This window comes from Asterias amurensis, chromosome 7, assembly GCF_032118995.1.
Source record: "Asterias amurensis chromosome 7, ASM3211899v1".
In the NCBI taxonomy this organism is placed as follows: Eukaryota; Metazoa; Echinodermata; class Asteroidea; order Forcipulatida; family Asteriidae; genus Asterias; species Asterias amurensis.
Genome location: NC_092654.1, coordinates 8,402,881 through 8,430,874, shown reverse-complemented (window position 1 = coordinate 8,430,874; position 27,994 = coordinate 8,402,881). Strand labels below are relative to the sequence as shown.

General features: G+C 40.9%; 1 protein-coding gene across 1 annotated transcript in view; it reads left to right on the top strand.

The window, feature by feature from the left end:
• LOC139939491 (neurobeachin-like protein 1) overlaps window positions 1–27,994 on the top strand; it is a 65,769-nt gene that overhangs the window by 16,032 nt on the left and 21,743 nt on the right. Inside the window, exons 15-36 of the mRNA XM_071935451.1 lie at window positions 1,675–1,805; window positions 3,242–3,374; window positions 4,141–4,260; window positions 4,654–4,954; window positions 8,458–8,636; window positions 9,659–9,845; window positions 10,814–10,947; window positions 11,978–12,078; window positions 13,018–13,073; window positions 13,812–13,914; window positions 15,406–15,556; window positions 16,524–16,679; window positions 17,315–17,468; window positions 18,416–19,045; window positions 19,429–19,688; window positions 20,200–20,442; window positions 21,267–21,401; window positions 22,974–23,094; window positions 23,751–23,938; window positions 24,311–24,460; window positions 26,073–26,230; window positions 27,206–27,330. Of these exons, the coding sequence (XP_071791552.1) occupies window positions 1,675–1,805; window positions 3,242–3,374; window positions 4,141–4,260; window positions 4,654–4,954; window positions 8,458–8,636; window positions 9,659–9,845; window positions 10,814–10,947; window positions 11,978–12,078; window positions 13,018–13,073; window positions 13,812–13,914; window positions 15,406–15,556; window positions 16,524–16,679; window positions 17,315–17,468; window positions 18,416–19,045; window positions 19,429–19,688; window positions 20,200–20,442; window positions 21,267–21,401; window positions 22,974–23,094; window positions 23,751–23,938; window positions 24,311–24,460; window positions 26,073–26,230; window positions 27,206–27,330 (3,916 nt within the window). The remainder of the gene's footprint in view (window positions 1–1,674; window positions 1,806–3,241; window positions 3,375–4,140; window positions 4,261–4,653; window positions 4,955–8,457; window positions 8,637–9,658; window positions 9,846–10,813; window positions 10,948–11,977; window positions 12,079–13,017; window positions 13,074–13,811; window positions 13,915–15,405; window positions 15,557–16,523; window positions 16,680–17,314; window positions 17,469–18,415; window positions 19,046–19,428; window positions 19,689–20,199; window positions 20,443–21,266; window positions 21,402–22,973; window positions 23,095–23,750; window positions 23,939–24,310; window positions 24,461–26,072; window positions 26,231–27,205; window positions 27,331–27,994) is intronic.

The window sequence follows — 27,994 nt, the reverse complement described above, 5'->3', positions numbered from 1 at the left end:
GTTACATAACCAAGGGGTAAAGTCAGAGAATAGACTCTAAAGTGTAGATTCGGCTCGTACATTCTATTCACGAATCTACACTTTCTCGTCCATTCTCCTTAACTTAGTACCTGTTCATCCTTTCATAATTGCTTTTGAAATCCATCATGACTGTTGGTCCATAGAGAAAGGACAACGGAAGGAATTAGAACGTCCCAGCATCAAATGAATAATAATAATATTAAAGTCTTAAGTAGCGCACGTATCTGCTTAACAAGGTACTTAAGGCGCTGAGTATATACAAACTTTGAGAAAGATAGGTTATTGAAGTGATGAATTCTGAGACCCAATTATGTAGCACCTTATAAGGGTTTACAAGGTGCTACGGAGCATTTAGCAGCCACAGCCAGGAACACCGGGGCGAACCCCTTCTCTGTTCGATAAGTGCACTGGGTTCTTTTACATGCATTACACAACACATGGGACCAACGGCTTTACGTCCCAATCGAAGGACAAAGCAATGGTTAAGTGTCTTGCTTAAGGACACAAGTGTCACGGCTGGGGATTCAAACCCACACTCTGCTGATCAGAAACACCAGAGTTTGAATTCGTTGCTCTTAACCACTCGGCCACGGCACTTCCAAACAATGATCACTGCTGCCAGCACCTGTGATTTAACAGCCACATGGTTGCTTTTTTTGCATGCAATACTGAGTTATTCAAAGTATGCTCCACTTTCTAAACAAATTCTGAAAAGAACATCAAGTATGGGAACAAATTTCTCTGTTGTCCATAGTTGATTGCCGATCAGAGATGATTCATCGTTTACTCGAAATCCTGCTGGTTTATTACAACTTCTCTCTGAATGAAGGAATCCATAGGAAAGAGTTTTATAATATGTCATTTTCTAAGGGACAAGTTTGGGCTGATCGTCTGTTGGATTTCGTTCTTACTCCTTCCGTGGTCCTTTCTCTGTGGTTGGTTAGAATAATTTTGCCTCTCTGTCTGGTTCCCCTTTCACATTGCTGATTAATAGCCTTATGTGAGTTCCATACCCAGTGCACCAGTTTGTCCAACTTGTGAGCACCTAAAGTGCACCCCAAGGGGTAGATAATACAGCGATTTGATTGGTTGTAGCTTTACGGAGACTCGCAAAAACATACATTGCTCAGTTCTGTTTAAAGGATTTGGGTACCTTTTCAAAATGTCCATAGATTTACATTAAACTTACAAGGTTTGAAGATAATGATAGTGGAAAGCTTCCCTTCAAATATTACTTACTGACGTGCTGTAGTTTTTGAGAAATGAGTGAAACAATATCATAAAAATACTTTTGTAAATGCTTAAAACAATTTTTGTCTCATGAGACGAAAATTATTTTCAATTCATTGTTTTACTCATTTCCCAAAAAACTACAGCACCTCAGCACGTAATATTTTCAGGGAAGCTTTCTACTATCATTATCTTCAAACTGTGTAAGTTTAGTGTAAATCTGTGGACATTGTGTTTTTTGTCCTACAAAAGTTACATACACCCTTTAACCGTAAATTAGCGTAAAAGCACTACTGTCTCCTATTGTACATGTACTGTAAAGTTTGCATTATAGCAACTGCCATGGAACTGGTGGCATATAACTTACTTCAGCTTTGGTAATTTGGGTAGCGTATTCAATGGTCGATATATGATTTCTTTCAGGGGATCACCATTCCAGTGGTTCGCAAGTGGCCTGGTCATGGCTTTACATTCCATACGTGGCTGTGCCTCAATAACACACCCATCACAGCAGCTGCCATTGAGCATGGATTCTACCGCAGGCAGTTGTACAGGTAAGGCTAGAGTAGCTACCATGGCGTATCATGGCCTAGTGGTTAACAGCACCAAATTCAAACTCTGGTGTTTCTCATCAGCAAAGTGTGGGTTTGAGACCAAGTTGTTACACCTGTTTCCTTAAAGGCAGTGGACACTATTGGTAATTATAGGAGATGTTAAATGTGCCTCGGGGATAAAGAATATCGATTTTGGTTTTACCCATACACCGATGTGTGTTAGTACTGTATACTCAGTACTTTCCCGAGTCCTGTGAAAAAAAAGGGGAAAAAAAGTACAGAGTATACAGTGCTACAACACACATTGGTGTATGGGTAAAAACCAAAATCAATATACTATTGGTAATTACTCAAAATAATTACTAGCACAAAACCTTACTTGGTAACGAGTAATGGGGAGCTGTTGATGGTATCAAACATTGTGAGAAACGGCTCCCTCTGAAGTAACGTAGTTTTTGAGAAAGAAGTAATTTTCCACCAATTTGATTTCTAGACCTCAGATTTACATGTAGATTTTGAGGTCTCGAAATCAAGCATCTGAAAGCACACAACTTCGTGTGACAAGGGTGTTTTTTCTTTCATTATTATCTCGCAACTTTGATGACCAATTGAGCTCAAACTTTCACAGGCTCGATATTTTATGCATATGTTGAGATACACCAAGTGAGAAGACGGGTTTTTGAAAATTACCAACAGTGTCTAGAGTCTTTAAGCAAGACACTTAACCATGATGCTTCGTCCTTCGGATAGGACGTAAAGCTGTTGGTTCCGTGTGTTGTGTAACGCATTTAAAAGAATCCAGTGCACTTGGAGAAGTGGTTCGCCTTGGTGTTCATGGTTTGATTGGCAGCATGTTACACCACAGCACCTTGTAAACCATTACATTGTGCTTTGTGAAAGAAGTAGGTCTCATAATTCAAACGTAGTCCCACATATGTACACAATGAAGTGTGAGGGTTAGCGTTAGTATTTCTGATTCTTCTTTTTTTAAAAGGAAGGTACATGTTTGGTAATTACTCAAAACAAATATTAACTTAAAAACTTACTTGGTAACAAGAATTGGAGAGCTGTTGATAGTATAAAACATTATGAGAAAGGGCTTCCTCTGAAATAGCATAGATTTTGAGAAAGAGGTAATTTCTCACTAAATAAAAAAAAAGACTTCTAGCCAGAAGTCTTTTATTCCTATCTGAAAGCACACAAATTCAAGGGTGTTTTTTCTCTCATCATTTTCTCGCAACTTCGATTACCAATTTACCTCAAATTTTCACAGACTTATATTTTATGCTTATGTTGGGATACACCGAGTGAGAAGACTGGTCTTTGACAATATTACCAAACGTGTACCTTCCCTTTAACAGATACATTTAAAAAAATAAAATTACAAAAGAAGCTTTAATTTAATGCCATCTTTCCACTGTACATGTACATTACAGTTTTTTCACAGGTAATGGTGCTGGATTTGAAGCTTTTTTCACGCATGATGGTGTGCTTGTCATTGCTGTCTGTACAAGGAAAGAGTACTACACGGTCTCACTCACCGACTACCCCATAAGTGATAACAAATGGGTAAGCAGATTTGAAATCAAATGTTACAACCTCTTTCCCACCGTAGGACTCTAATAACAGGGATTTGATTTCTTTGTTTTTAACCAGAATTATTTTTTTTTTTTTAAACCCATCAAAAAAAGAAGTTAATAATCGTTATGCCTCGCTGGCTAAGCCAGCCGAAAGGGCATATAGTGTTTGCCTTGTCCTTCAGTGCGTGTGTAAGTTTGCGTGTAAGAGTAGGTATACACATTCAAACCGTGGACCTATAACAAGCGAGGACAATATAGTCCACGATTCGGGAAAGGTCCACAGTTGGAAAATTTGTTCGAGCAATAACTCCAAAAGGACGTGGCGTATCAACTCCAAACTTGGTTTGTGGATTGGTCATGGGATCCCCCAGAAGGCTGTTGTTTTTGGACCCCCTAGCTCAAATGTAAAGGTTATTATGGCTAAAACAAAAGAAATGTTGTCCAAGCAATAACTCAAGAATGAGATTAATCTCAGCGGGGAATTGGTGTTTGTCAACGCATCACTCTTGTTTTGTTTTTGTATTTTTATTAATATTACTTTTTTAAACTGTTGTATTTAAATTAGATTTTATAAATTGGATCAAATTAATAAGAAAATGAAGATAAAACCATATGGAACACCCCAGATTGCAGAGTAGACCTAAGAATGTTCTTCTCAGTGACCCTTTCTCGAGTTGTACCGCTATTTTTGTCAAATTCATAGGTCATCATTAGAACCGATTCTCACTTATTGGTTTGTTTCGTATTTCCTCCAGCATTGTATCGACATAACACATATGTCGTCACGACGACCCTTCAGCCAGAGTCAACTCTGTGTCTACGTTGATGGACACCAACACCTGGTGTCACAGCTCAAATTCCCGATCATTTCAGACGTATGTATAAACAATCCAAACATTTTAATTTGTTGTAGTTGCGTGATCATATCACCCCTATACTTCAAAATTTACACTGGCTTCCAACAAGGTCTCGAATTGATTTCAAGATATTATTGTGAACTTATCATTGTCTCCATCCTTGGTACAGCCCCTGCTTATCTCCAGGTTTTAATTCAGAATTATCAACCGGCTAGAAATCTACGTTCAAAGAACAAACATCTGCTGTCGATTTCACAAAGAACTTAGGACTAGTCCTAACTTCTTTGGAACAGTTAGCCACACATTGTCAAACAGGCTGAAACTACTGATCAATTTAAAACACATGTTAAAACACATTTGTTCAATCAATGGTATCACAGTTAATATCATTCTTTCATTTGTGTGTTTTAGCCATTCATATCTTGCCATATTGGTTACCCTACGTCAACAAGTCTCCTCCATCAAGCCAATGAAGACTCCACGCCGTCGACTTCCTTCTCATTCCATTCCTCCCGTCTCCACTTCCCCTTCAAACTTCCCTCGTCTCGGAACTCCGCCTCGGAGGCCAACGAGTCCTCGGTCGCCATGGTACCTGTCGGGATGCAGGACATGGAGTGGGGCGAGCCAAGGTCGCTGCAAGGTCAGCTGGGAATCGTCTGCGTGTTTCACGACGTGCTGCAGCCGCTGCAGATCAAGAAACTCTACACAGCAGGTAAGACAAGAGTTAAGCATGATAACAAAAACAACATTTACGTCCCATTCCGTTTTGAGTAGTAAATTGAATTGTAGGCTGATGCACCATACTTTGTTTTCCTGGCGATAGTGAGTTACAACTAGAAGAATGTCTCTTGTGGTGCCAAAGTGTTCTTTGTGCAAACGGTGAAACTGGCTGCCTGAAAAAGTGCTGCTTGTGACACGGTCTTTAGCTTAAACATAGGACTAAAATTTACTAAACATGTAAATAAGTCAAGCAAAAATGAACTGTGCCTGGATAAATTGTTTAGAAATTATTTATGAAGGGATATATACTTAAAAACTCGAACCCCCTTTGGTGTTTGGTCGGAGACCCCCCCCCCTTGACACCTGTATAAAAAGTACTGTTCTAAAGAGGTTCTGCCTGAAACGAGTATATTCTGGGTCAAGTTTTGGGTCTGCATTTTAACTTCTAAATTCTAAACTCTGAGTTTTTGAAAAAGTGTTTTTCTAATGTCTCATAAATCAAAGCACCTCGGAGGGGCAGATTTCAAGGTATGTTGGAGACCATCATTTCCTGATTCCGCTATTTGCATTCATGTCAAATTCCCTAAGTACCCGGGGCAGTTTATCCACCATTCAAATCGGCCGAGAGGAGATCATGATAAAAGGAAAAAAACAAGACCACTGGACTTGTCTTGAGCTTACTGGTCAGACACTGAAATCACTGGCCTTGGGGCCAGCTAGCGTTTAAAGGCAGTGGACACTATTGGTAATTACTCAAAATAATTGTTATCATAAAACCTTTCTTGATTACGAGTAATTGGGAGAGGTTGATAGTATAAACCATTGTTAGAAACAGCTCCCTCTGAAGTGACGTAGTTTTCGTGAACGAAGTAATTTTCCACAAAGTTGATTTTGAGACCTCAGATTTAGAATTTGAGGTCTCGAAATCCAGCGTCTGAAAGTACACAACTTTGTGTGCTGATGGTGCAACAAGGTTTTTTTCTTCTTTCATTAATATCTTGAAGACCGATTGAGCTCAGGTTTGTTATTTTATGCATATGTTGAGATACACCAACTGTGAAGACTAGTCGTTAACAATTACCAATAGTGTCCAGTGTCTTTAAAACCTCGTCCCCATCTCTTTGATCTAAAAAAAATAAGGTTTTTTATTGCTACAACCTTCGTGTCTATGCAGTGTTCGGAGCAGCATTTTATCTTTGCTATTTTCTTGGTTTTGTCACATTATAAATCTGCTTGTTTTCTTTTCCTGGTTATCTACTTTTTAAGTCAATGTTATTGGTAATTTTGGCAAAGGTGTCCCCACTGGTATACTTACTCTCTTTGATTCAATATTGGGGAGGTATTGCTTTCTGCTCTACCGGCCAGGCTTCAAATTATGGACTGTAAAAGGGATAACCCTGTTTCATCCTTAGGAGTAGGTGGCAACAACCTCTGAAAAAGAAAAATTGTAGCCCTTACCTTGAAGTGGCTTTCAGGCTTTTTGTGTCAGGCGACTTGCATAAAAATAAAAAAAATAAACATAAGGCTCAACATTGTCCTGCTGCAAATACGAGCAAGTTCAAGTGCGAACAATTAATCAACCCGTGGTTGACCAATGACCATCAACGTACATGCGCAGTGACGTACTCACTCAAACGACTTGGTTGAAAGTCTTGTCACACATCGGGAACACTCCATTGCCTTCCGTATTTTCGTTGTAGTGTCACTGGTTTTCTTCTGTACTTTACACATGTTAGCATGGAACAGGCTGTCGGGACCATGGAAGACAACTTGGTCATGAGGCTGGTTCCAAACATAGAGTTATATATAATAACTAGAGGGCGCACTGGTGATGCTTCTTGCACAACTGCTACGGGACCGCAAGGAGACACGCGCACGCCATTCTGTACACGCATTGAATATGAAACACACATTGGAGTTTGTGTTTATCGAAAGCTACGCAATGCTGTTTTGTCAACTTACAAAATGGCCGCACAAACACACGCTGTAATGGCCGCCTGCGTGCATGCCGGGTCGAGTATATAGGCCAGTGTGTCCTCTAGTTCTTATATGTAACTCTATGGTTCTACTCTACACCCTCACTGCCCCCTGTGCTTGTTCCTACTGACACGGTTCAGTGAGCACGCACCCCCCACACAACTCCCAAGGCTCCACAACAGGTTTCACCACGCATCATCGAGTTCATTTCCCGCCTACATTTCCCGCCTTCGTGCATCACCGCTGATCCACCGCCTAGTACTTAAGCAGCATGCAGCATCAGAGTCCAGCATTTTCCAGAAGACGATCAGAGCATACTGATTGAAACGTCGAGTTAACCCAACGGTTCTTTTCAGAATCACCCCAACTCACTTAGAGATTGTTATTACATGGTGTTACCGCAAACTCTTCTATATCTTATCTCCACCATGCAAAGTTTCAAATCCTATCTATGGTTCCAAACGATCAACCACAGTAGTCAACCAATGGTTGACCAGCCTGGGTTCAAGTGAAATTAATCAACCTTTCGTTAACCATGGTGCACACTCAAACTTGCCCTATGCTGACTCCATTTTTAGTCAAGATTAGCTGCTCCATGAGTAGGCCCTAATGTTTGCAAAACTGTCCCTTCCGGTAAAGCTTTCATCTTTGAATGAAGATAAGGAACAACTTTTATATTTTTCGGCAAAGCTGCTGCTGCTGGTATATCCACCTCTCTTGAGTCTAGATCTGCATTTTCAACACAAAGCCATTAAAATTATTTTAGAATTCATTTGTGTTCAACAGGTATTTGCCCTTAAAGACACTGGCCACTATTGGTAATACACCGATCCATTAAGCCAGGCCCAATTATCATTGACCAATCACAACCGCGAAATCTGATCACTATTTGAACCGTTTGGTGATCTTTGCATTAATGGTGATCGGGTTTCGCGGCTGTGGCTGTGATTGGTCAACTGGTAAGGAGGCGGGGCGTAATGGATTGGTCTATTGTCAAAGACCAGTCGTCTCACGTGTTGTATCTCAATGTATGCATAAAATAATAAGCCTGTGAAAATTTGAGCTCAATTGGTCGTCGAAGTTGCGAGATAATAATGAAAGAAAAAACACCATTGTCACACAAAGTTTTCAGATGCTTGATTTGAGGTCTTGAAATCAAATTTGTGGAAATTACTTCTTTCTCGAAAAATCTTCTTCTTTAGAGGGAGCCGTTTCTAACAATGTTTTAAACTACCAACCTCTCCCCATTACTCGTTAAAAAATAAGTTTTTATGCTAATAATTATTTTAAGTAATTGCCAATAGTGTCCACTGCCTTTAATAACTACTGTAGCTTATAGAGGATTGTTATTAACTTCACTACCGCAGAGTGAGTTCTTAATTGGTCTCAATGTCTCAACTAGCTTGCTCAAGTCATCGTCAGGAGAAACCAAATATATGTTGATACCTCACCACGCAATGCCTCAAATCCCATAGCCATTTGATTTCATGATGTTTTGGGGTTTTTTTGTGTCCAAAGGAGCAAACAACATGAGATTATTCCAGTCCGATGACAGTGAAATCTCGGACCTGAGCAGTAAGTTGCTGTTGTACTACCACGGCAAGGCCTGCAGGGACTCGGTGTGTCTCGACCTGGCTCCGGCTCATCTCTACAACGGACGACTCAAAGGTCATAGCTGCGATACGTGGGACGTCAAGGTAGGATGACAAATAGACCCCCCCTTGCATTGGCCGCCATCACTGGGGTCAACCAATGGAAACGTGCATGTGCGCTCATACAGACCTTTATCATGGTGCAGCCATCTTGATTACCTCCCATTGATATCAATGTAACCAAACTGAGGCTGATAAAACAAAATAGTCTGGTTCCTATTTGCAAAATGATTATTTGCATACATTATTGTTATTCGATACAAGGAACATGACCAAGATGGAGGCAGCATGATAAACGTCTATTTGGTACCTTCTGGAGACCAAGGACTCAAGAAAAAAAGGGAAAATAAAAGGTCTTCATAGGGGAATTCTAAAGATTTGGGTGCTCCAAAGGGAGATGTGTGTATAAAGTCTATGGGAAACTGTGAGGTGCAGGGACAAAGGAAAGCACAAAAGTAGGCTCCACAAGAATGCATTTTTTTGAGAATGTGTGTGTACACGCTGCGCACATCTCTTAGCCAATGATAATGTCTTCAATGACCTCAATGAGGGCGTTGTTGTAGGCTTGCGGCATCATACATGTACGTAGACCTTATCATAGATACTCAGTTCGCAATCATAAGGCGTGGAATGAGGTGCATGCTGGTCTAATTAGTTGGATGACTAGCTAGACCAGTATGAACCTCATTCAACAGTTAGCGATTGCACAATAGACCGATCCATTAAGCCCCACCCCATTACGTATTGACCAATCACAGCCCTCTGAAGTCACTTAAATTCACATAAAGTCTTTTCTGTCTTAATTAGATATCGTACCTTCTCTCACTATACTTGTTAATGTTTATGTTGGTCTGTTCGTGTTGTTTGTCTGGCCATGCCTACAAGAATCTTTGGCTTTTGAGGGTTTTCCCACATGCATTTCCATTTCCCCTCAAGACTGTTCTTTGTTATTGTTATTTGATTCTCTGCTGAAATGGAAACAAATGTCTAGAAATGAAATGAAATGTATTACAGTATCTACGTACATTCACAATAATTTTTTTTTTTTTACTTGGTGTAATTTGTAGGAAGTACTCAACTGCATCGGTGGGGTTCAGGTTTTATTCCCACTTCTTGAACTTGTAACCCAAGAAAACGAATCGAACCAATCGCTGTCCCCGACACATACCCTTCTGGACGATGTTGACAGCCCTAGGCCAATCATAGCACAGATTGGTGAGGATGAGTGGGAGGTTATACCAGATAACCATTCAGGTGAGTTCTATCTTTTTTCCTTTTTTTCCCCAACATTTTAGTTTGTGAGAGATTGCTTAACATTATGAACCTGTCCATCAGCGAATTCAATTCAAAATAATCATACTCTCATTCAAGGCACTACATGGTTTAGTTCTACCGTACATGAAAAATCTGTTGATGCCCTGTAAGACGAAACCAGGCCTGAGATCTATCAGCAAAACACTTCATGTTCCTCAAACTCGCCTGGCCAGTTACAGGGACAGGGTTCTTTCCAACATAGCTTCAATCTAGAATTCACTTCCGGAAGACCTTAGACAATTGCACAGCATCACTCTCTTCCAGCAGAAACTGAAAACGCACTCGTCATGCTTGCTTTCCCAACAATTTGACAATACTTTAACTTAAAGGAACATGTTGCCTTGAATCAGTCGAGTTGGTCTTTGAAAAGCGTTTGTAACCGTTATAAAATGCTTAGAAAGATATTTTAAAAGTAGAATATAATGATCCACACAAGTATCACTCGAAATTGCATTGTTTTCCTTTTACCTCGTTGACTAACACGGTCGGCCATTTATGGGAGTCAAATTGTTGACTCCCATAAATAGCCGACCGTGTTAGTTTGCAAAGTAAAAGGAAAACCATGCAATTTCGATGCAAATATGTGTGGATCATTGTCTACTTTTAAATCATCTTTCTAACCATATGTATTTTAACAAACTGTTATAAGTGATTTTCAAAGACAAACTCGAACCATCCGAGGCAACGTGTTCCTTTAACTTAAACTTCTACTAGACTGGTTCCGTTGAAAGTTTTCCCACAAGTGCACCTCACAGTATAAATGCTGTATTATTATTATCATTATTATTAACATTATTACAAACATTATTACAAAATCGAGATACCACTTTGTTGCACTGATACGATGACACTATCAACTCCATTTATTATTATATTTTATTTTACATTTCATTCTTTATTTGTGACAGATGTGAAGTTTGAACAGAATCATGTTGCAGGCTTTCTAACGCTACTGAAAAACATGTGTGTAGGTCACCAAATCAACCAAGACATGTTGCATAAATCCCAAGGCATTGCTACCATCGGAGCTCTCCTGCAAAGGGTAAATGGGGCAAGAATTTTTAGAAGAGTATTCAGTGTTTAAAGGCACTGGACACTATTGGTAATTACTCAAAATAATTGTTAGCACAACAACCTTACTTGGTAATGAGCAATGCTGAGCTGTTGATAGTATAACAAAATGTGAGAAACGGCTCCCCCTGAAGTAACATAGTTTTTGAGAAAGAGGTAGTTTCTAACTGAAATAATAAAAGACTTCAGCTGAAGCCTTTTATTAAGCATCTAAGAGCACATACAAATGTACAGCAGGATTTGTCACAGGTTTGTTATTTTATGCATACGTTGGGATACACCAAGTGAGAATACTGGTCTTTAACAATTACCAAAGGTATCCAGTGTCTTTAACTGTGAAGGTAATCTTTAAGCTGGCTTTGAGAAAGGTGTGCATTTTAGCCAGGTTTTCTTATAATCTCAGTCAAATAGAATAACATTTTACACCGTTTTAACATGAATTTAGAGACTTAATTTTCCCCAGACTTTCATGAGGACTATATTTATTAAAGGCTCTGGGTTTCTTTACACATGCGTTAAAGGCAGTGGACACTATTGGTAATTACTCAAAATAATTATTGGCATAAAACCTTTCTTGGTGACGAATAATGAGGAGAGGTTGATGGTATAAAACATTGTGAGAAACTGCTCCCTCTGAAGTGACATAGTTTTGCGAGAAAGAAGTAATTTTCCATGAATTTGATTTTGAGACCTCAGATTTAGAACTTGAGGTCTCGAAATCAACCATCTAAATGCACACAACTTCGTGTGACAGGGGTGTTTTTTTCTTTCATTATTATCTCGCAAGTTTGATGACCGATTGAGCTCAAATTTCCACAGGTTTGTTATTTTATGCTTATGTTGAGATACACCAACTGTGAAGGCTAGTCTTTGACAATTACCAATAGTGTCCACTGCCTTTAAACAACACACAGGACCAATGGCTGTATGGCCCATCCGAAGATTACACTGTTTGAAATGTTTTTGTTTTTTAAAATTGTTGAATTTTTGTGTAATTACAGGTGGATCCTTCCTTGATTGATGTGCTTGTACTAATGGCTGTGCAGACACTAGTGGAATCAGTGTGCCTTGGTAATCCATCATTGCTCAAACAGGCATACAGGTACGAGTGGGTGGTCATACCCTTAAGGCCCGGTCACACAGGCCCCCATAAAGAGAACGATAACAAGAACGATAAAAATACACGCCCTCGATTGGTTGAATGAGTGTGGGCGTATTCTGCGTGGAGCATTTCAACCAATCGAGGGCGTGCATTTTTATCGTTCTCGTTATCGTTCTCGTTATCGAGGCCTGTGTGACCGGGCCTTTAGACAGTCACTAGACCTCAATAGTTTGCTATTGACACCTGACGCAATCAGCCATGATAAATCTTGTTTAAAGGGTCTATGTAACTTTTGTAGGACACAAAACACAATGTTCACAGATTTACACTAAACTTACACAGTTTGAAGATAATGATGGTTGAAAGCTTCCCTGCAAATATTACAAGCTGAGGTGCTGTAGTTTTGGGGAAATGAGTAAAACAATGTTATGAAAATAATTTTCATCTCATGAGACGAAAATTATTTTAATAATTTATAAACAAATTTTCATGACATTGTTTTACTCATTTCTCAAAAACTACAGCACCTCAGTAAGTAATATTTGAAGGGAAGCTTTCCACTATCATTATCTTCAAACCCAGTAAGTTTAATGTAAATCTATGGGCATTTTGAAAAAGTACCCAAATCCTTTAAAGCCATTGGACACTTTCAGAACAGAAATTGTTTTGAGCACCTTCAGGATCAAACCCATTTGACAAAAACCAAAGTTGAAATCTGGTGCTCTTAACCGCTAGGCCATGACACGCCGTAGAACTCCACAGAGTGTAACCGATTGAGAGGGTTATGGATGGAAAACCATGTGACATGGCCTGACAGGTAGAAGTTGTTGCCATTGAGAAAATGATGCTGCTAAAATTTAACGATTTTCATAGTGAAGGATTTCAGTTTCTTGATTACAACGAGCCATTTCTGATAGATTTCTCCTTATTTCTTTTCAGGTACCTCTTGTTTGATTTCCGTATCTGGAGTAAGAGTGACTTTGCACTTAGAATAGGTAGGTACATGTATGCTATTCTTCATCACACTATTTTAAAACACAACGTTAAAGGCAGTGGACACTACTGGTAATTGCAAAGACTAGCCTTCACAGTTGGTGTATCTCAACATATGCATAACATAACAAACCTATAAAAATTTGAGCTCAATCGGTCATTGAACTTGCGAGATAATAATGAAAGAAAAAACACCCTTGTTACACGAAGTTGTGTGCGTTTACTTGTAGATGGTTGATTTCAAGACCTCAAGTTCTAAACCTGAGGTCTCAAAATCAAATTCGTGGAAAGTTACTTCTTTCTCGAAAACTATGGCACTTCAGAAGGACCCTTTTCTCAGAATGTTTTATACCATCAACCTCTCCCCATTACTCGTCACCAAGAAAGGTTTTATGCTGATAAATATTTTGAGTAATTACCAATAGTGTCCACTGCCTTTAAATTGAAGATCTAATAGGACTGATACTAAAAGTAGAAGCTATTAGTACAGACAAATCTCTGACAATTGTGTCAGATTTCACTTACACTTTTCCAGGCATGCAACTCTTCAGCGGTTTTCCGCGTTTCATAAAACAGAAGTCTGTTGTTCTCCTTGCACAGTCTGGCTCCGTAGTGTTTTTATTGCTTTTTGTATAAGGGGTTGCAGCGGGAACAAGGCTACCTTCAGTCTGGTCAATCCACAGGATCAAGTAAAATATAACTAATAAAACATGTTATGTGATTGACCTTTGTGTTTTCAGGTCATATCCAGTATATCTCTACAGTCATCAAAGATGAAAAGAAGAGATTTCGACGGAACTTTGGTGTTCAATATCTCCTGGATGCCATTTGGACATATTACTGGTATGAATGCATTCACTGGAATTCACTGTAATATTAACAATAGTAATAATAGTGGCTTCTTATATATAGTGCGCATATACAGGGTGGCACGGTTGGCTTGTGCGTAAAGCGCTCGCCTCTCACCAAGGTTACACCGATTTGATTCCCGGTCGGGGCCATATGTGAGTTGAGTTGTGTGTTGGTTCTATGCTGTGCCACAAGGGTTTTCCAGACTATCCGGTTTTCCTCCCTCAGGACAAAAAATTGAGCACTTTCGATCTTGGTTGTGCTCCGTGGTCACAATGGGTTGATGTTGCTGGCGGCTGAATGCGCCCTTGCATGCCTGCTTCTAAAGCACGTTGTAGCCGCTTCCTTTGCAATTTAGCTTTAGCTGCGAGTAAGGACGATTAGCCCCCAAAATTATTATTATATCCGCCACTCAGTGACTCTCCTGGCGCTGTAACATGTAGTAATTCCTGCAAGGTATGTGGGCTACGTGTGAATCATGAGACCTAATTCTTAGCACCATGTAATGGTTTATAAGAAGCTGTGGTGCAATATGCTGACAATCGAACTTCTTTTACGTGCGTTACACAACACCTGGGACCAATGGCTTTCCGTCTCATCCGAAGGACGAAGCATCATGGTTAAAGGAACACGTTGCCTTAGATCAGACGAGTTGGTCTATACAAAACGTTTGTAATCGTTTGTTATAAAATGCACAGGGTTAGAAAGATCTTTTAAAAGTAGAATACAATGATCCACACAAGTTTGCCTCGAAATTGCGTGGTTTTCCTTTTACTTCGCGAACTAACCCAGTCGGCCATATATGGGAATACAAAATTTTACTCCCATAAATGGTTGACCGAGTTGGTCGACGAGGTAAAAAGAAAACCACGCAATTTTTAGTAATCTTTGTGCGGATCATTATATTCTACTTTTAAAACATCTTGCTAATCATATGCATTAACAAACGTTTGCAAACGCTTTTCAAAGACCAACTCGACCGTACCAAGGCAACGTGTTCGTTTAAGTGTCTTGCTTAAGGAAGCAGGCATCTCGACTGGGACTCAAAGCCACACTCTGCTGAATGGTACTGTGTTGTGGCCGAGTGGTTAAGTGCACTGGCCCTGAGCTCTGGGGACAATTTCATAGAGCTGCTAAGCACAAAAATTTGCTTAGCACTAATTTTTTGCCTCGATAAAAACAGGATTACCAACCAAATTTTTACGAGATTTTCAGGATAAGCAAACAACAGATGAATATCAGTAACAGGCAGAATGCAAAAAATGGAAATTTGGTTTGTAATCCTGTTTATCAAGGAAGAAATTTCATGCTCAGCAAATTTGTGTGCTTAGCAGCTCTATGAAATTGTGCCCTGGTGTTTCTGATCAGTGTGGGCTGGAGTCCCCGTCCACGCACTTTTGTCCTTGGTGTAAAGTACTGTTGATACTCTTGTTAAGCGCTATCGTCTTATTATCCATATAATGTGATTTTCTCATTATTTCTCAGCCCTAGCACAACAGATCTGAGTTTGAGCGATGCCCGTACGATTCGTAACTCCATGTTTGGTTTGTTACGCTTTTACGTGTCTCGCCAAATCCATCACAAAGAGCTGAAAGCCATCATCAATTTCCTCACAGCTGTGGAGGATGAGACTTTGGTAAGTCTAGTGTCTAGTTCAGATTTCACCTTGTGATTACATGTATATTCTACTGTACTGTACAAAGCAGAACAGTTCTTTTCAGAACTGAGAAGTCTCTCGAATTCCGATAATCTACTCTGCGATAGTAGAATATAAAGCAAGATAGTTCTCTAAAGAGCAAAATATACCTGGCATGTAGATACACACATGGTGTCACTGCAAACCAAAATATATAGATACCTCACCACACATTGCCTCAAATTCCATATATTGGGTTTGAATCCCGCTCGTGACACTTGTGTCCCTGAGCAAGACACTTTAACAAGACACTCTCCACCCAGGGGTAAATGGGTGTACATGTATGTGAGGAAAGAGATTGTTCTTGTGATTGGTTAGCCAAGTAGCGCATATATTGCGCACAGGCTGTATACTCCCCAGGGAGCTGAGATGGTTTAAAGACAGTGGACACTATTGGTAATCACTCAAAATAATTATTAGCATGAAACCTTACACGGTAATGAGTAATGGGGAGAGGTTGATCGTATAAAACATTGTGAGAAACGGTTCCCTCTGAAGTGACTTAGTTTTCGAGAAAGAAGTAATTTTCCACAAATTTGATTTTGAGACCTCAAGTTTAGAATTTGAGGTCTCGAAATCAAGCATTCGAAAGCACACAACTTCGTGTGACAAGGGTGTTTTTTCCTTTCATTATTATCTCGCAACTCTGACGACCGATTCAGCTCAAATTTTCACAGGTTGGTTATTTTGTGTTTATGTTGAGATACACCAAGTGAGAGGACTGGTCTTTGACAATTACCAATAGTGTCCACTGTCTTTAAGGAATGATTCAAGGCCCAGTGACCAGGGGTAATAATGCCGGAAGCGCTTTGAGACACCCCTCGGGCGTGAAAAGCACTAGGTTATTATTATTATCATTATTATCTACCGCACCATTATGTACTTCTGTAACTTTGATTGATTACAGATAGGAGAAGTTCTTGACACACTACTGACTCTACTTGAGGGTACTGGCAAGGACCAGCTGTACCTACAGCTCTTCGAGGAAGGGCACGGAGACCTCCTATATTCCCTGCTAACTCTCAAGCAATACTCAGATGCACTCAGAGTTCGTGTTTTTAAGGTAAGTCACTTTTGTTGCCGAAAGACCAATATTTTTTAAAGTAGGATTTCATAGATGGAAACTTGCATCAAGGATAAAGAATATTAATTTTGGTTTTACCCATACACATGATGTGTTAGCACTGTATACTCGGTACTTTTCCGATCTCTGTGAAATGTAATCACAGGCATATTACTCGGGGGTGGATTTGAACCCACGACCTTTGTAATCTTAGAGCAGTGTCTTATCAACTAGACCACCGAAATAGACTGATTTATTAAGCTCCGCACCAATCAAAACCCATTGCACATCCAAAAGTCTGACACTATAAGGTCGGACATGCATGCGCGTATGCTTGCACGCGGCAGACTGTACAGAATGGCATTGGAGAAGCTCACGTGTTCTTGCTCACATGTGCGCCGTGGGCGGAGCCTAATGGATCGGTGTGTTGCCCGTTAGTTAGGGGCAGTTTGAAATCCTATTTTTTAGCAGTGGGTACCGCAACGATTTAGCAGATGAAAATTTGAATTGATGATAAAGAATATTAATTGGGATTTGAAACTTACATGTAATCTGTAAACATTGTAATTTGTGTGCTTCAAAAAGTACCCAAACGATTATTTGTTTACTCGTGTTGTGTTTTGTTTATCCTCAAGGTGTTGTCCATGATGCTGCGGACGACCAAGGTATATGAGAAGAGTAAACATCGGATGAGACTCTTAGACATCGGCTTCTCTGGGTTGACTCTCCTGATGGGTGAGATGACTGTGACGATGCCGATCGCTAAGAACCTTGTGGAGATGGTCACAGGTAAGCAATTAAAGGCACTGGACTTGTTTGGTAATTGTCAAAGACCAGTATTCTCACTTGGTGTAACCCAACATATGCGTGAAAAAATAACATCTTTGACAATTTTGGCTCAATTGGTCGTCGAATTTGCAAGAGAATAATGAAAGCAAAAAACACCATTGTTGCATAACTTTCTGTGCTTTCAGATGCCTGATAAAAGGCTTCAGCTGAGTCTTTTATTACTTGAGTGAGAATTTACCTCTTTCTCAAAAATGTACGTTACTCCAGGGGTTGGCCCAGTATTCCTGGTTTGATTGAGCCACAGTACCTTGTGAACCATTACATGGTGCTATGTAAGGAGTAGATCTCATAGTTCTAGTCCCACATAACTTAGTCCCACATACCTTATGCCCCCTCTCACACTCTTCATTCTTCTGCTAAGTCCCTTTTAACTATTCCTAGAACTTCCTCATCATATGGCGATCGTGCCTTTTCCGCTTGTGCTGTGCTCCTAAACTTTGGAACGCTTTACCTAATAACATCAGGTGCTGTAGTTCTCTTCCATTGTTTCAAAACTTGCTGAAAACTCATTTATTTAACTCACTACATGTCTTGAGAGTAGACAGTAGATTATTCGTTGTATAAATTTTTATTATGTTCTACATTTCTTTTTTGTTGTAAACGTATTGTTTTTTGTTCTGCGCCTCGGAATAGGGTCTTGTACACAAGATTTATTTATTTGTTAATAATTTATAATAATTTATTTATTATACCTTGCAGAAAAGTACTGTATATATGAAAGTGCCGTGAGTGTCACTGAGTGACGGATATGCACACTATATAAGAAGCCACTACTATTATCTGTAATTATCAAACCATTGCCTTTACCATTCAAGAGAATCAAGGATTTGTGTTTTACCAATACACATACATGTATGTACGTATTTTCTTGTTCTCTTCCTGTTCAGAGGGTCACATTAACTATCCTGGACTACTAGCAGTCATGCAGCTTCTCCATCGTGCTGGACCCCTCATCAAACTAGAAGCGTGTACACAGCTCCTCCACATTCTCTACACGGAGAAAGAATCCAAGGGCAAACTGGGAAAGGTCGTCGGCTGGCAGGACACCCTCTCGAGGTTATTCGTGAAGGACGCCACTGCTGGCCCGGACATTGGTCTCGATATGAACGGTCTTGCCAACACGCCCAGAAGCGTTCCGTCCACCCCGACGACGAATCCGAGCAATCCTCTGAACGACACGGAGGATGGGGATACCTTGAAGGATGCCGCGAATAGTCTTCTACTTCTCCACGTTGAAGACCCGCAAGCCGTGGACACCAGCGATTTACAAGCTGATGACATGAGCAGCATCGCCGACAGCATCGATACGCCGCAGTCGATGCGGCGTCATCTCGCCGTCGAGACGGACACCGATTCCATTTCGTTCTCTGAGAGTCTCGTCAGCAGCGATATGTACTGCGGTCAGTCGACTGACCGTTTGGCTAGCAGTCAGTTTGCGGGTAGCTGTTCGGAGTTGGGTGGCGAGAGTGATAGTTCATTAACGGCTGGTGAATGGGCGAGCAGAGACACACTGGACGGTAAGTCAGAAAACAAAATCTCTTGCTCATTGTAGGTCTGTAGCCAGGTGAAAAAGTTCTTCACATATCTGACCAGCAGTGATTAAGTTTCGTTGCTTTTGTTTTTGATGTTGTCTTTTTTAACACAAGGAAAACTAAATTGGTTAAATGATTTGGGGTTGAACAAAGAAACTTGGCTAGAGTGGACCTCGAACTTACAACCTCTAGATTAACGTGTCGACACTCGACCAACTGAGTTTTTTAGCCCTACTATTTTGGTCAATATCTACCCCCGCACAAAGATGTTGAAAAAATATTGAAACCGCCAACATATGGCTAGAAAGCTCAGTTGGTAGAGCTCCGGGAGGAGAATTTTGTTTTTAACAACTATCTCTCATCTGCAGTTGATGCTGATGGTACCTTGAGATCTCCGCTCTATAGTTCCGAAAGCGGAATCAACCTCGTTGTCTCTGGTAGCAGCACAAATGTCAGGCCTTCTCATCTCAGCTTGACCCCTAGAGGCGACACACAGGGTGACGGGGAGAGCCCGGAGGAGTCGCAGGCTAACGAGAGGACTCAAGAGACCCTTGCAGATACCTTGACGGAAGTGGTAGTACAGATTATGTGGAGAGGGGTCCAAGGATCGGATGAAGAAGCATGGGCTGTAAGTTAGGGTTATTATGACCTGGGCCCATTTTCATAGAGCTGCTTAGCAGCTGATTTTTTGCTTACTGTGCGATGTGTATTTCATGGCGCTGCTAACCGTAAGCACACGAAAAGGCATGCTAACCTTCCGGTGTGGGCGTGACACTTGTGTCCTTAAGCAAGTATTGCCTCTCAACCAATATTGCCTTGTCCTTCGGATGAGGCGTAAAGCCGTTGGTCCCGTGCGTTGTGTAAAAGTAAAAGATCCCAGTATTGCAAAGAGAAGGGGCATGCCCCGGTGTTCCTGGCAGTAGCTGCTGAATGCACCGTAGCACCTTGTGAACCTTTATAAGGTGCTACATAACTGGATTTCAGAATTCATAACTTCAATAATCTTTCTGGAAATTTGTTTTATACTAAGCGCCTTGAGAACCTTGTTGTTAGATGCATGCGCTATATAATAAGACTTTGGTATTTTTGTTATTATTTAATCTGCCTCTTATCAGATGAATGTTTATGTGAATCCGCAGGCACGTGGCCAGATCTTCGTCAGCCTGACCAAGCTGTCGGAAACCTACAACCTCCTCCGACCGGCCACCCAAATCAAACGCCACATGCTGGAAAAACTCCTTGAGGTCTTGGCCAATGACATCAAGAGCGATGGGTCAGGTGACCAAGTCATGCATTCCGAGAACGCCTTGTGGCTGATGAAACTCGTTCAAGATTTCTTATTTGGAGATGAGCAAGGGAATAGCCATGCTTGGAGCGACAAGGTAAAGCTTTGGGGGTTATTGACTGTTAATTTTATGTGTGCCCAGCCCCAGAATTGTTCTTTTTTTGTATGAGTTTTGCCAAAAGCGTAGGCACTTGTTAAACAAAAAGAAAACTTGCGTGTACAACCATGTGTAAATCTCTTTTGTAGGAGTGTTGGCTCTAAAAACAGCCGGTGTGGGCTCTTATTTTGTTCTTATTTTGTATGAGTTTTGCCAAAAGCGCAGGCACTTGTTAAATAAAAAGAAAACTTGCGTGTACAACCATGTGTAAATCTCTTTTGTAGGAGGGTTGGCTCTAAAAACAGCCGGTGTGGGCTCGACATTTTGATCATTACATATCTGAAGACGGATAGAGCACACTGACGGAAACGTCAAGCAGTACAAGCCGGCCCTTCTCAGAACCATCTTTACTCTTAAAGAGATTTTAACATGGTGTCACTGCAGACCTTACTGATTTGCGTATATGAAATAGAATTGAATTATCTTATAGTTCTGAGCAGACGATCTGTTCCTTTGCACAAGGGCCAAGGTTCATGAAACGGGCAGCCGTTTTGTGCTTCAAATTGTCCCTTAGCAGAATTTTCTTTTTCATAAAGCTGTTTACCATAAGCAAGGGTAAATGCTCGCTAATCCGCAGTTAGCACATGAGTGACAAAACAATGCAAATCCGTGGTGAACGTGCATGTCCACCCAGCAATTTTCTGCTACATAACTTGAGAAATCATTGTGAAATACATTTGTGCTTTATGAAATTGGGCCCTGCAAACGGCGGCTGACCAACAGTCAAATCCCCATGTAATTTGTTCTCCTTTTTGTGTTTACAGTTAGCTGAAGCCGTTATTGATGTCATCGACGCCCTAGGAGTGTGGGAAGATACACAATCAACAGAAGAATGGATTGAGATGTCACAGCTGGGTTTGCGGATCATGCTGGGCTTCGCTGCATACGATGATATTGAGGTAACATTATGGGAAAGCTCCATTACACAAAGAGTGAATAAAAAACTTTACCATTACCGGAAAGCACTGGAAACGTTTGGTAATTGTTAAAGACCAGTACTCTTACTTGATGTATCCCAACATTCGCATAAAATAACAAACCTGTGAAAGTTTGGGCTCAATTGGTCATCGAAGTTGCAAGAGAATAATGAGTGAAAAAAAAAAGTTAGTTGCACAGCTTTGTGTGCTTTCAAATGCATTATAAAAGGCCTCAGGCCAATCGTTATTTGAGTGAGAAATTACCCTAAAAAAAAATTTTCTATAAAAAATTGTTTCTTCAGGCTGTCATTATACAGCTACCTGAGCCGAATGTTTTCAATGGTAATGGTGTATTAACTCGTTTATAACGCACTTGTAAACCATTTTAATGTAATTTTGATATGTGAACACTTCTGAATTTTTCGTAATTATCGATTAAAAAATCAGGCCCCAACCTAAGGGTTTTGAAAAACTAAAAACACTTCTGCCGTTGAAGGCACGCGACAAAGGACAATGCCGCTGACGTCTTGTCTGGGAGTTTGCTTTGTTATACCTACACAATGCAACAAAGCGGCTTTACAAATTGGAGCTCCCACTTATGACGTTTTGAGAGTGATTATGTAATGGGGCTTTTCACAAATCTCTCAGAAAAGTGCTGGATTATGATTATGTTTTTTACACAAGTGAAATCTATTTATAATCGTATGACTCGATTTCTTTACTCATTGAAAACATTTTAAGTGAAATTCAGCAAAGTTCACGACTTGACATTATCGTTCAAGCGGGTCGTTAAAGAAAGAGGCCAGAATAACATATCCTTTTCATATTTACCAACTCACACCTGTTATCTCCAAGTAGTTCCTTGAGTATACTGTTTGAAACGACCACACCAGCCGTCGATTTCACCAAACTCTTCCTAACTTAGGATTAATCTTAGATCTTAGGGCGAGTTTAGTCAGTAACCATAGATCTTAAGACGCATTGAACCCATCCTAAGTTTGGACGAGTTACTCTTTATAAATCGAGACAGGATTAATCCTACTGTTTTTTTAACATTGGCTGCAGCTCCTTCCAGAGCCAACACTACCACTAAAGAGATTTGCACATGGTTGGGACCGCATGTTTACTACATGTATATCCACATATTGACTGGCAACGAGGTAACTAGTATACGTCTATTCCCACGAGGGACTTTGAGTTATCAGAAGAGCGACCTATGAATAGGCCCCTCTTCTGGTCACTCACAGGCCCAAGGGCGAATAGACGTACACTAGTTACCGAATTATGCCAGTCAATATGTGTTTTATAACACAGCTCGGTCTTAAAATGTCAAATAAGAACAGAAAAAGGAATTTTGTAGTTTGTTCACGGTTCAAGTCAAGAGAGGGCGCTACTGTTACTCTGGTACTGTTCCCGCAAAATATGCGTGTGCAATCACTAGCCTATATTAGTTCATCCCACGTGACCGTGTTTCAGCCAACCAGAATACAGAAAAAAGCAAGAGGTGTGTTATAATTATGTATAGTTTCTTCATATGATTTTGTTTTGTTCTAGGTGTGTGCAACAGCGGCAGCCAGGCTTCATCATCTTCTGCAGACTAGACCGATTCCCACTCCTAGTGAAGCTTGCTTCCTCCTTGGTTCCCTGGACACGGCTCTCATGAGGTCACTCAATGGTGAGCTGATTCCACTAAGAACGACAAGTTCTAGTTACATGATCCAATTTTTGACCCAGTTAGGACTAGTCCCTACTAGTCCTTCCTAGGAGATATACAAATTGCATGGATAGTCCTAAGTTAGGACGAGTAACCGGTCCTAACTCGAGATAAGACTAGTCCTAACTCTTTGGGAAAACCACCCCAGGTCACTGTGCCAAGACTATTCATTTTAATCTTTCTCAGCTCCCTGGGGAGTATATAACCTGGGCAATCGAAACAGTTTTTTCATAAACACTATAAAACCCTACCTGCTATAGATCAAGTTAACCACCAGGGGGCCAATTTCATCGAGCTGCTTAAGCAAAAAATTTGCTTAAGCACGAAAATAGCATGCTTATTTTACACATGTTACTGGCCAAAATTTCATGCCATATACATTGCTTATGACTAGTATTTAGCGGTTGTTTACTTAGCATAACAATTGAGTGGAGTGTTGGCCGGTAACCTGATTTTACTAAGCAATTAATTTTTTGCTTAAGAAAATTTTGTGCTTAAGCAGCTCTATGAAATTGGGCCCAGAACATGAATTTGATGCTCTTAATCACTCAGCCATGACACCCTACAATGTACTACAAAGATGCAAAACTTAAATAATTTTTGTCTTTTGTTTGAAGCTCGAGAGCGTGAGACCTACGCATACTTGATACCGCTAACGCGAGCGATGATCGAGATCTACCACAACCAGCTCCGGATGCCCAACTTCCTGCCGCATCTGCCGACGACTGACACCAGTCCCACATTCTTTGAAGACTTTCAGACGTACTGTCTCTCCGAGGAGTGGAGAATATACATTGACAAACAGGTATATATGCATGGTCGCATACTGAAATAACCCACGACACCCACAGCAATTGCCGTGGTGCCCCATGCTTTTGCTGTGGTGCCCTCTTCAACAGTTTGGGGTTGAATAAAGAAAGTTTACTAAAGTGGGACTCCAACCAAAGATTAAGGTGCCGGCGCTCTACCAACTGAGCTATCTAGCCCTATATTGGCGGTGTCCCTATTTTGTCAATATCTTTGTTCGGGGGTGCCAGTCAGAAGCCATACAACCGTTAACTGCCGTGTAGCCAGGGATCACTCCCAAATTATGATACAACCTGGTAAGTTGCAGCCAGGGGATCACCTTAAAGGGATGCGAGTATTATTAATATGCGACTATCATTATTAACCTCAGGTCAAGCCGTTCATGGAGGAGTATGTGACTGTAAACTTCTCAGGAGTCTCAGCTAAGATGGGAAAGCTGTGGAGAAAGTGCTTTGATCAGATGAACACCGACATCCATCGCCGGGAACGAGAACGAGGGGAAGGCAAACTCAAGTTTCAGGTCAGAATACGGGAATAAAAGAGTAGGCGTCAAGCTCTTAGACGGCCGTTTAAAACCAGCAGGGTCGTGGTCGTGCAATAAAGGCCTGAGCCGACCCTCTTCTCTTACATGTAGTCTTTCCTGTGCATTACACAATGCCTACAATTTTACGTTGCATCCGAAAGGTGGCGGCTCGATGTTAAGGAGCTCTATGGATCAAGTTTGGACGGTGTGTTCTTGGATGCTCAAGAACACGTAGGGTTGCTGTTCATGTATCTTCCACCCGAAAGATGATTATGTAGTGCCATTTGTACATGTTGTTCTCGACTGATCCCTGCTGAAAGGTGGTGTGTGATCCTGTTCCGAGTGTATTGTTCTCAGGTCGTGTTCTCATCAGTCGGGCGTCTGAACAGGGCACTCGGGCCCAGAACAGACTGCCTGAACTCAGCCATTATGTCCCTGACAAGCTGCCAACCAGGACAATGCATGGAAGTGTCTCCCATCCAATTACTAACCACAGTAATAGTGCTTAACGTGGCTGTTTTTCCCCAGACCTAACTTATTTGGACAGGAACTTCACTTCATTAAGGAGGTTGGACAGAAGCACTCGGTTGTACCTCCAAAGTGTTTCCTTTACATTGTTCTCTCTCCGTGTCTAAGTAGGGTGTCACGGCTGAGCAACGAACTCCAGCTCTGGGCTCAATGTCATAGTGCTGCTTAGCGGCCGTTTTTGTGCTTACTGCGCGATTTCCATTTCACATCGCTGCTAACCGTTAGCACACGAAAAGGCGTGCTAACCTTCTGGTGCTTACTGCACAAAAATAAATGATGTCACACTGCAAATCCATGGTGAACGCGCTATATGGGCAACTAATTTTTCTGCTAACCTGTGAAATACGCCTGCACCGTAGCAAATTTTTCTGCTACAGTAAGCACGGAAATTTGCTTACTGTTAAGCAGCGCTTTGAAGTGGGCCCTGGTGCTTCTGATCAGCAGATTGTGGGTTCAAGTCCCAGTCATGACACTTATGTCCCTGAGCAAGACACTTAACTATAATTGCTTCTCTCTACCCAGGGATAATTACATGTAGGGTTCGAATCCCGGTCGTGACACTTGTGTCCTTGAGCAAGATACTTTACTATAATTGCTTCTCTTCACCCAGGGGTATAAATGGGTACCTGCGAGGGTAGAGGTTGATATTGTGAATGAAAAGCTTTTGGAGCGCCACGGCAGCTCGGGGCTGTATACTCCCTAGAGGGAGCTGAGAAAGATTAAAGTGATGTTTATTGGCTCAATGACCAGGGGACTAATGTAAAGCGCATTGATACGGTTTATTGTGAAATGCGCTATATAAGAACTTGTTATTATTAAGGTACGTGTTTGGGCAGAGATGGTTCTTGTGATTGATTTAGTTTTGATAGTGCTCTACATATTTGTTGCAAAGGATGTACACTCCCAAGAAAGCTGAGATGGTTTAAGGAATGAATTAAATGGCCCAGTGACAAGTGGTACTAATGTTGGAAGCGCTACCCTTCAGGTGTTTAAGGCGCTATATAAAAACGTGATTATTATTATTATATTTTTACCTCCAAAAGGTTTTTCTCACTTTTGTTCTCTCTCCATGTCTATCTAGGCCAAGATCATCGAGCCTTTTTACTCGCTACGCAAGAGTGAGCTTTTTAGACACGGAGGGATATTGAATAAGATGTACAATCAGCATCAGTCAACGTTGAGGCAGTGGAGGGCCAGTAAGCGCTTCTTGACTGGGGAGAGGGGAGCTTGGGCAGAGAGGTACATGTAATAATATTATATCGCGTTTGGACGCACATACGGTTTGACCTACAAGATGGCGACTTTTCATAGCAAAAAGGGGTTATTCACCTTATTCAATTCGGTCTATTATGTAGCACCTTATAAGGGTTTACAAGGTGCTACGGCGCATTCAGCAACCACTGCCAGTAACTGAAATGAGGTTTCTGATTGAGTAATATTTTGAACATGGAGTGATTTACATGGATTATGCACAATGTAGATGGAATAATACTGGATTTCCGGCCTAAAACTCATCAAGGGAAAGTTCCATTAAACAAAGAGACAATAATAGGCATCATTTTCCTCTTGCAACTCACACCTGTTATTTCCATTCTCCTTTACCAAACAGTGGGCTTAATTGGATCATGCACAAACCTTAAAGGGTGTATGTACTTTTTGTAGAACAAAAAACACAATGTCCACAGATTTACACTAAACTTACACAATTTGAAGATAATGATAGTAGAAAGCTTCCCTGAAAATATAAGCCACTTCAGAGTTCCAGCTGCGCATGTCTGTTACTGCTGACAACAGACGTTGTCTATCTCCAGTGACCTTTTGACATTACCCGCTGGTATGGTAATACCCGCTAGGTTATGGGAGATAGACAAAGTCCGTCGTCAGCAGTAACAGACATGCGCCACTGACATTCCGAAGCGGCTTATTACGTGCTGAGGTGCTGTAGTTTTTGAGAAATGAGTAAAACAATGTCATGGAAATAGTTTTCGTCTCATGAGACGAAAATTATTTTAAGCATATATAACGTATTTTCATGACATTGTTTTACTAATTTCTCAAAAACTACAGCACATCAGTAAGTAATATTTGAAGGGAAGCTTTCCACTATCATTATCTTCAAACCCTGTAAATCAATGGACATTTTGAAAAAGTACCCAAATCCTTTAATGGAGCTTTCTGGTAATGTGATCCGGGGAAATTATTTTTTGCTTTCAGGACTGATGAGAATCTCTACTGGAAGTTGTCGTCACAAGAGAATTTCTCCCGGATGCGGTTGAAGTTAACTCAGAATTTCATGTTTGATCCACACTTGGAAGCTAGCCAACTGAGAGACAACACGGGTAGGTCCTAAAGCCAGGCCCAATAGACCGATCCAGTAGGCTCCGCCCACGACGCATGCGTGAGCAAGAACACATGGGGCTCTCCAATGCCTTTCTGCACAACTCTGCCGCACGCGCCAAGATACGCGCACGCATGTCGGACCTTACTGTTGGACCTTCGTTGCGTTGTGATTGGTCAATACGCAATGGGGCGGAGCTTAATGGATCGGTCTATTTCATCATGGCTCTGCTTACCATAAGCAAAGAATCTCCCCTCAACCATCCGTTTTCATCTTTTCACTGTTGTATGTTGTAGCTGATTGAGTCTTGGCTGATTTGTTTTTTCCAACTTGTACAAAGGTAGTGGACACTATTGGTAATTACTCAAAGTAACTATTAGCATAAAACCTTACTAGGTGACGAGTTATAGGGAGAGGTTAATGGTGTAAAACATTGTGAGAAACAGCTCCCTTTGAAGTGATGTAGTTTTGAGAAAGAAATATATTTCCATGAATTTGATTTTGAGACCTCAGATTTAGAATTTGAGGTATTTAAATCAACCATCTAAAAGCACACAACTTCGTTTGACAAGGGTGTCTTTTCTTTCTTTATTATCTCGCAACCAATTGAGCTCAAATTTTCACAGATTTGTTATTTTATGCATATGTTGAGATACACCAAGTGA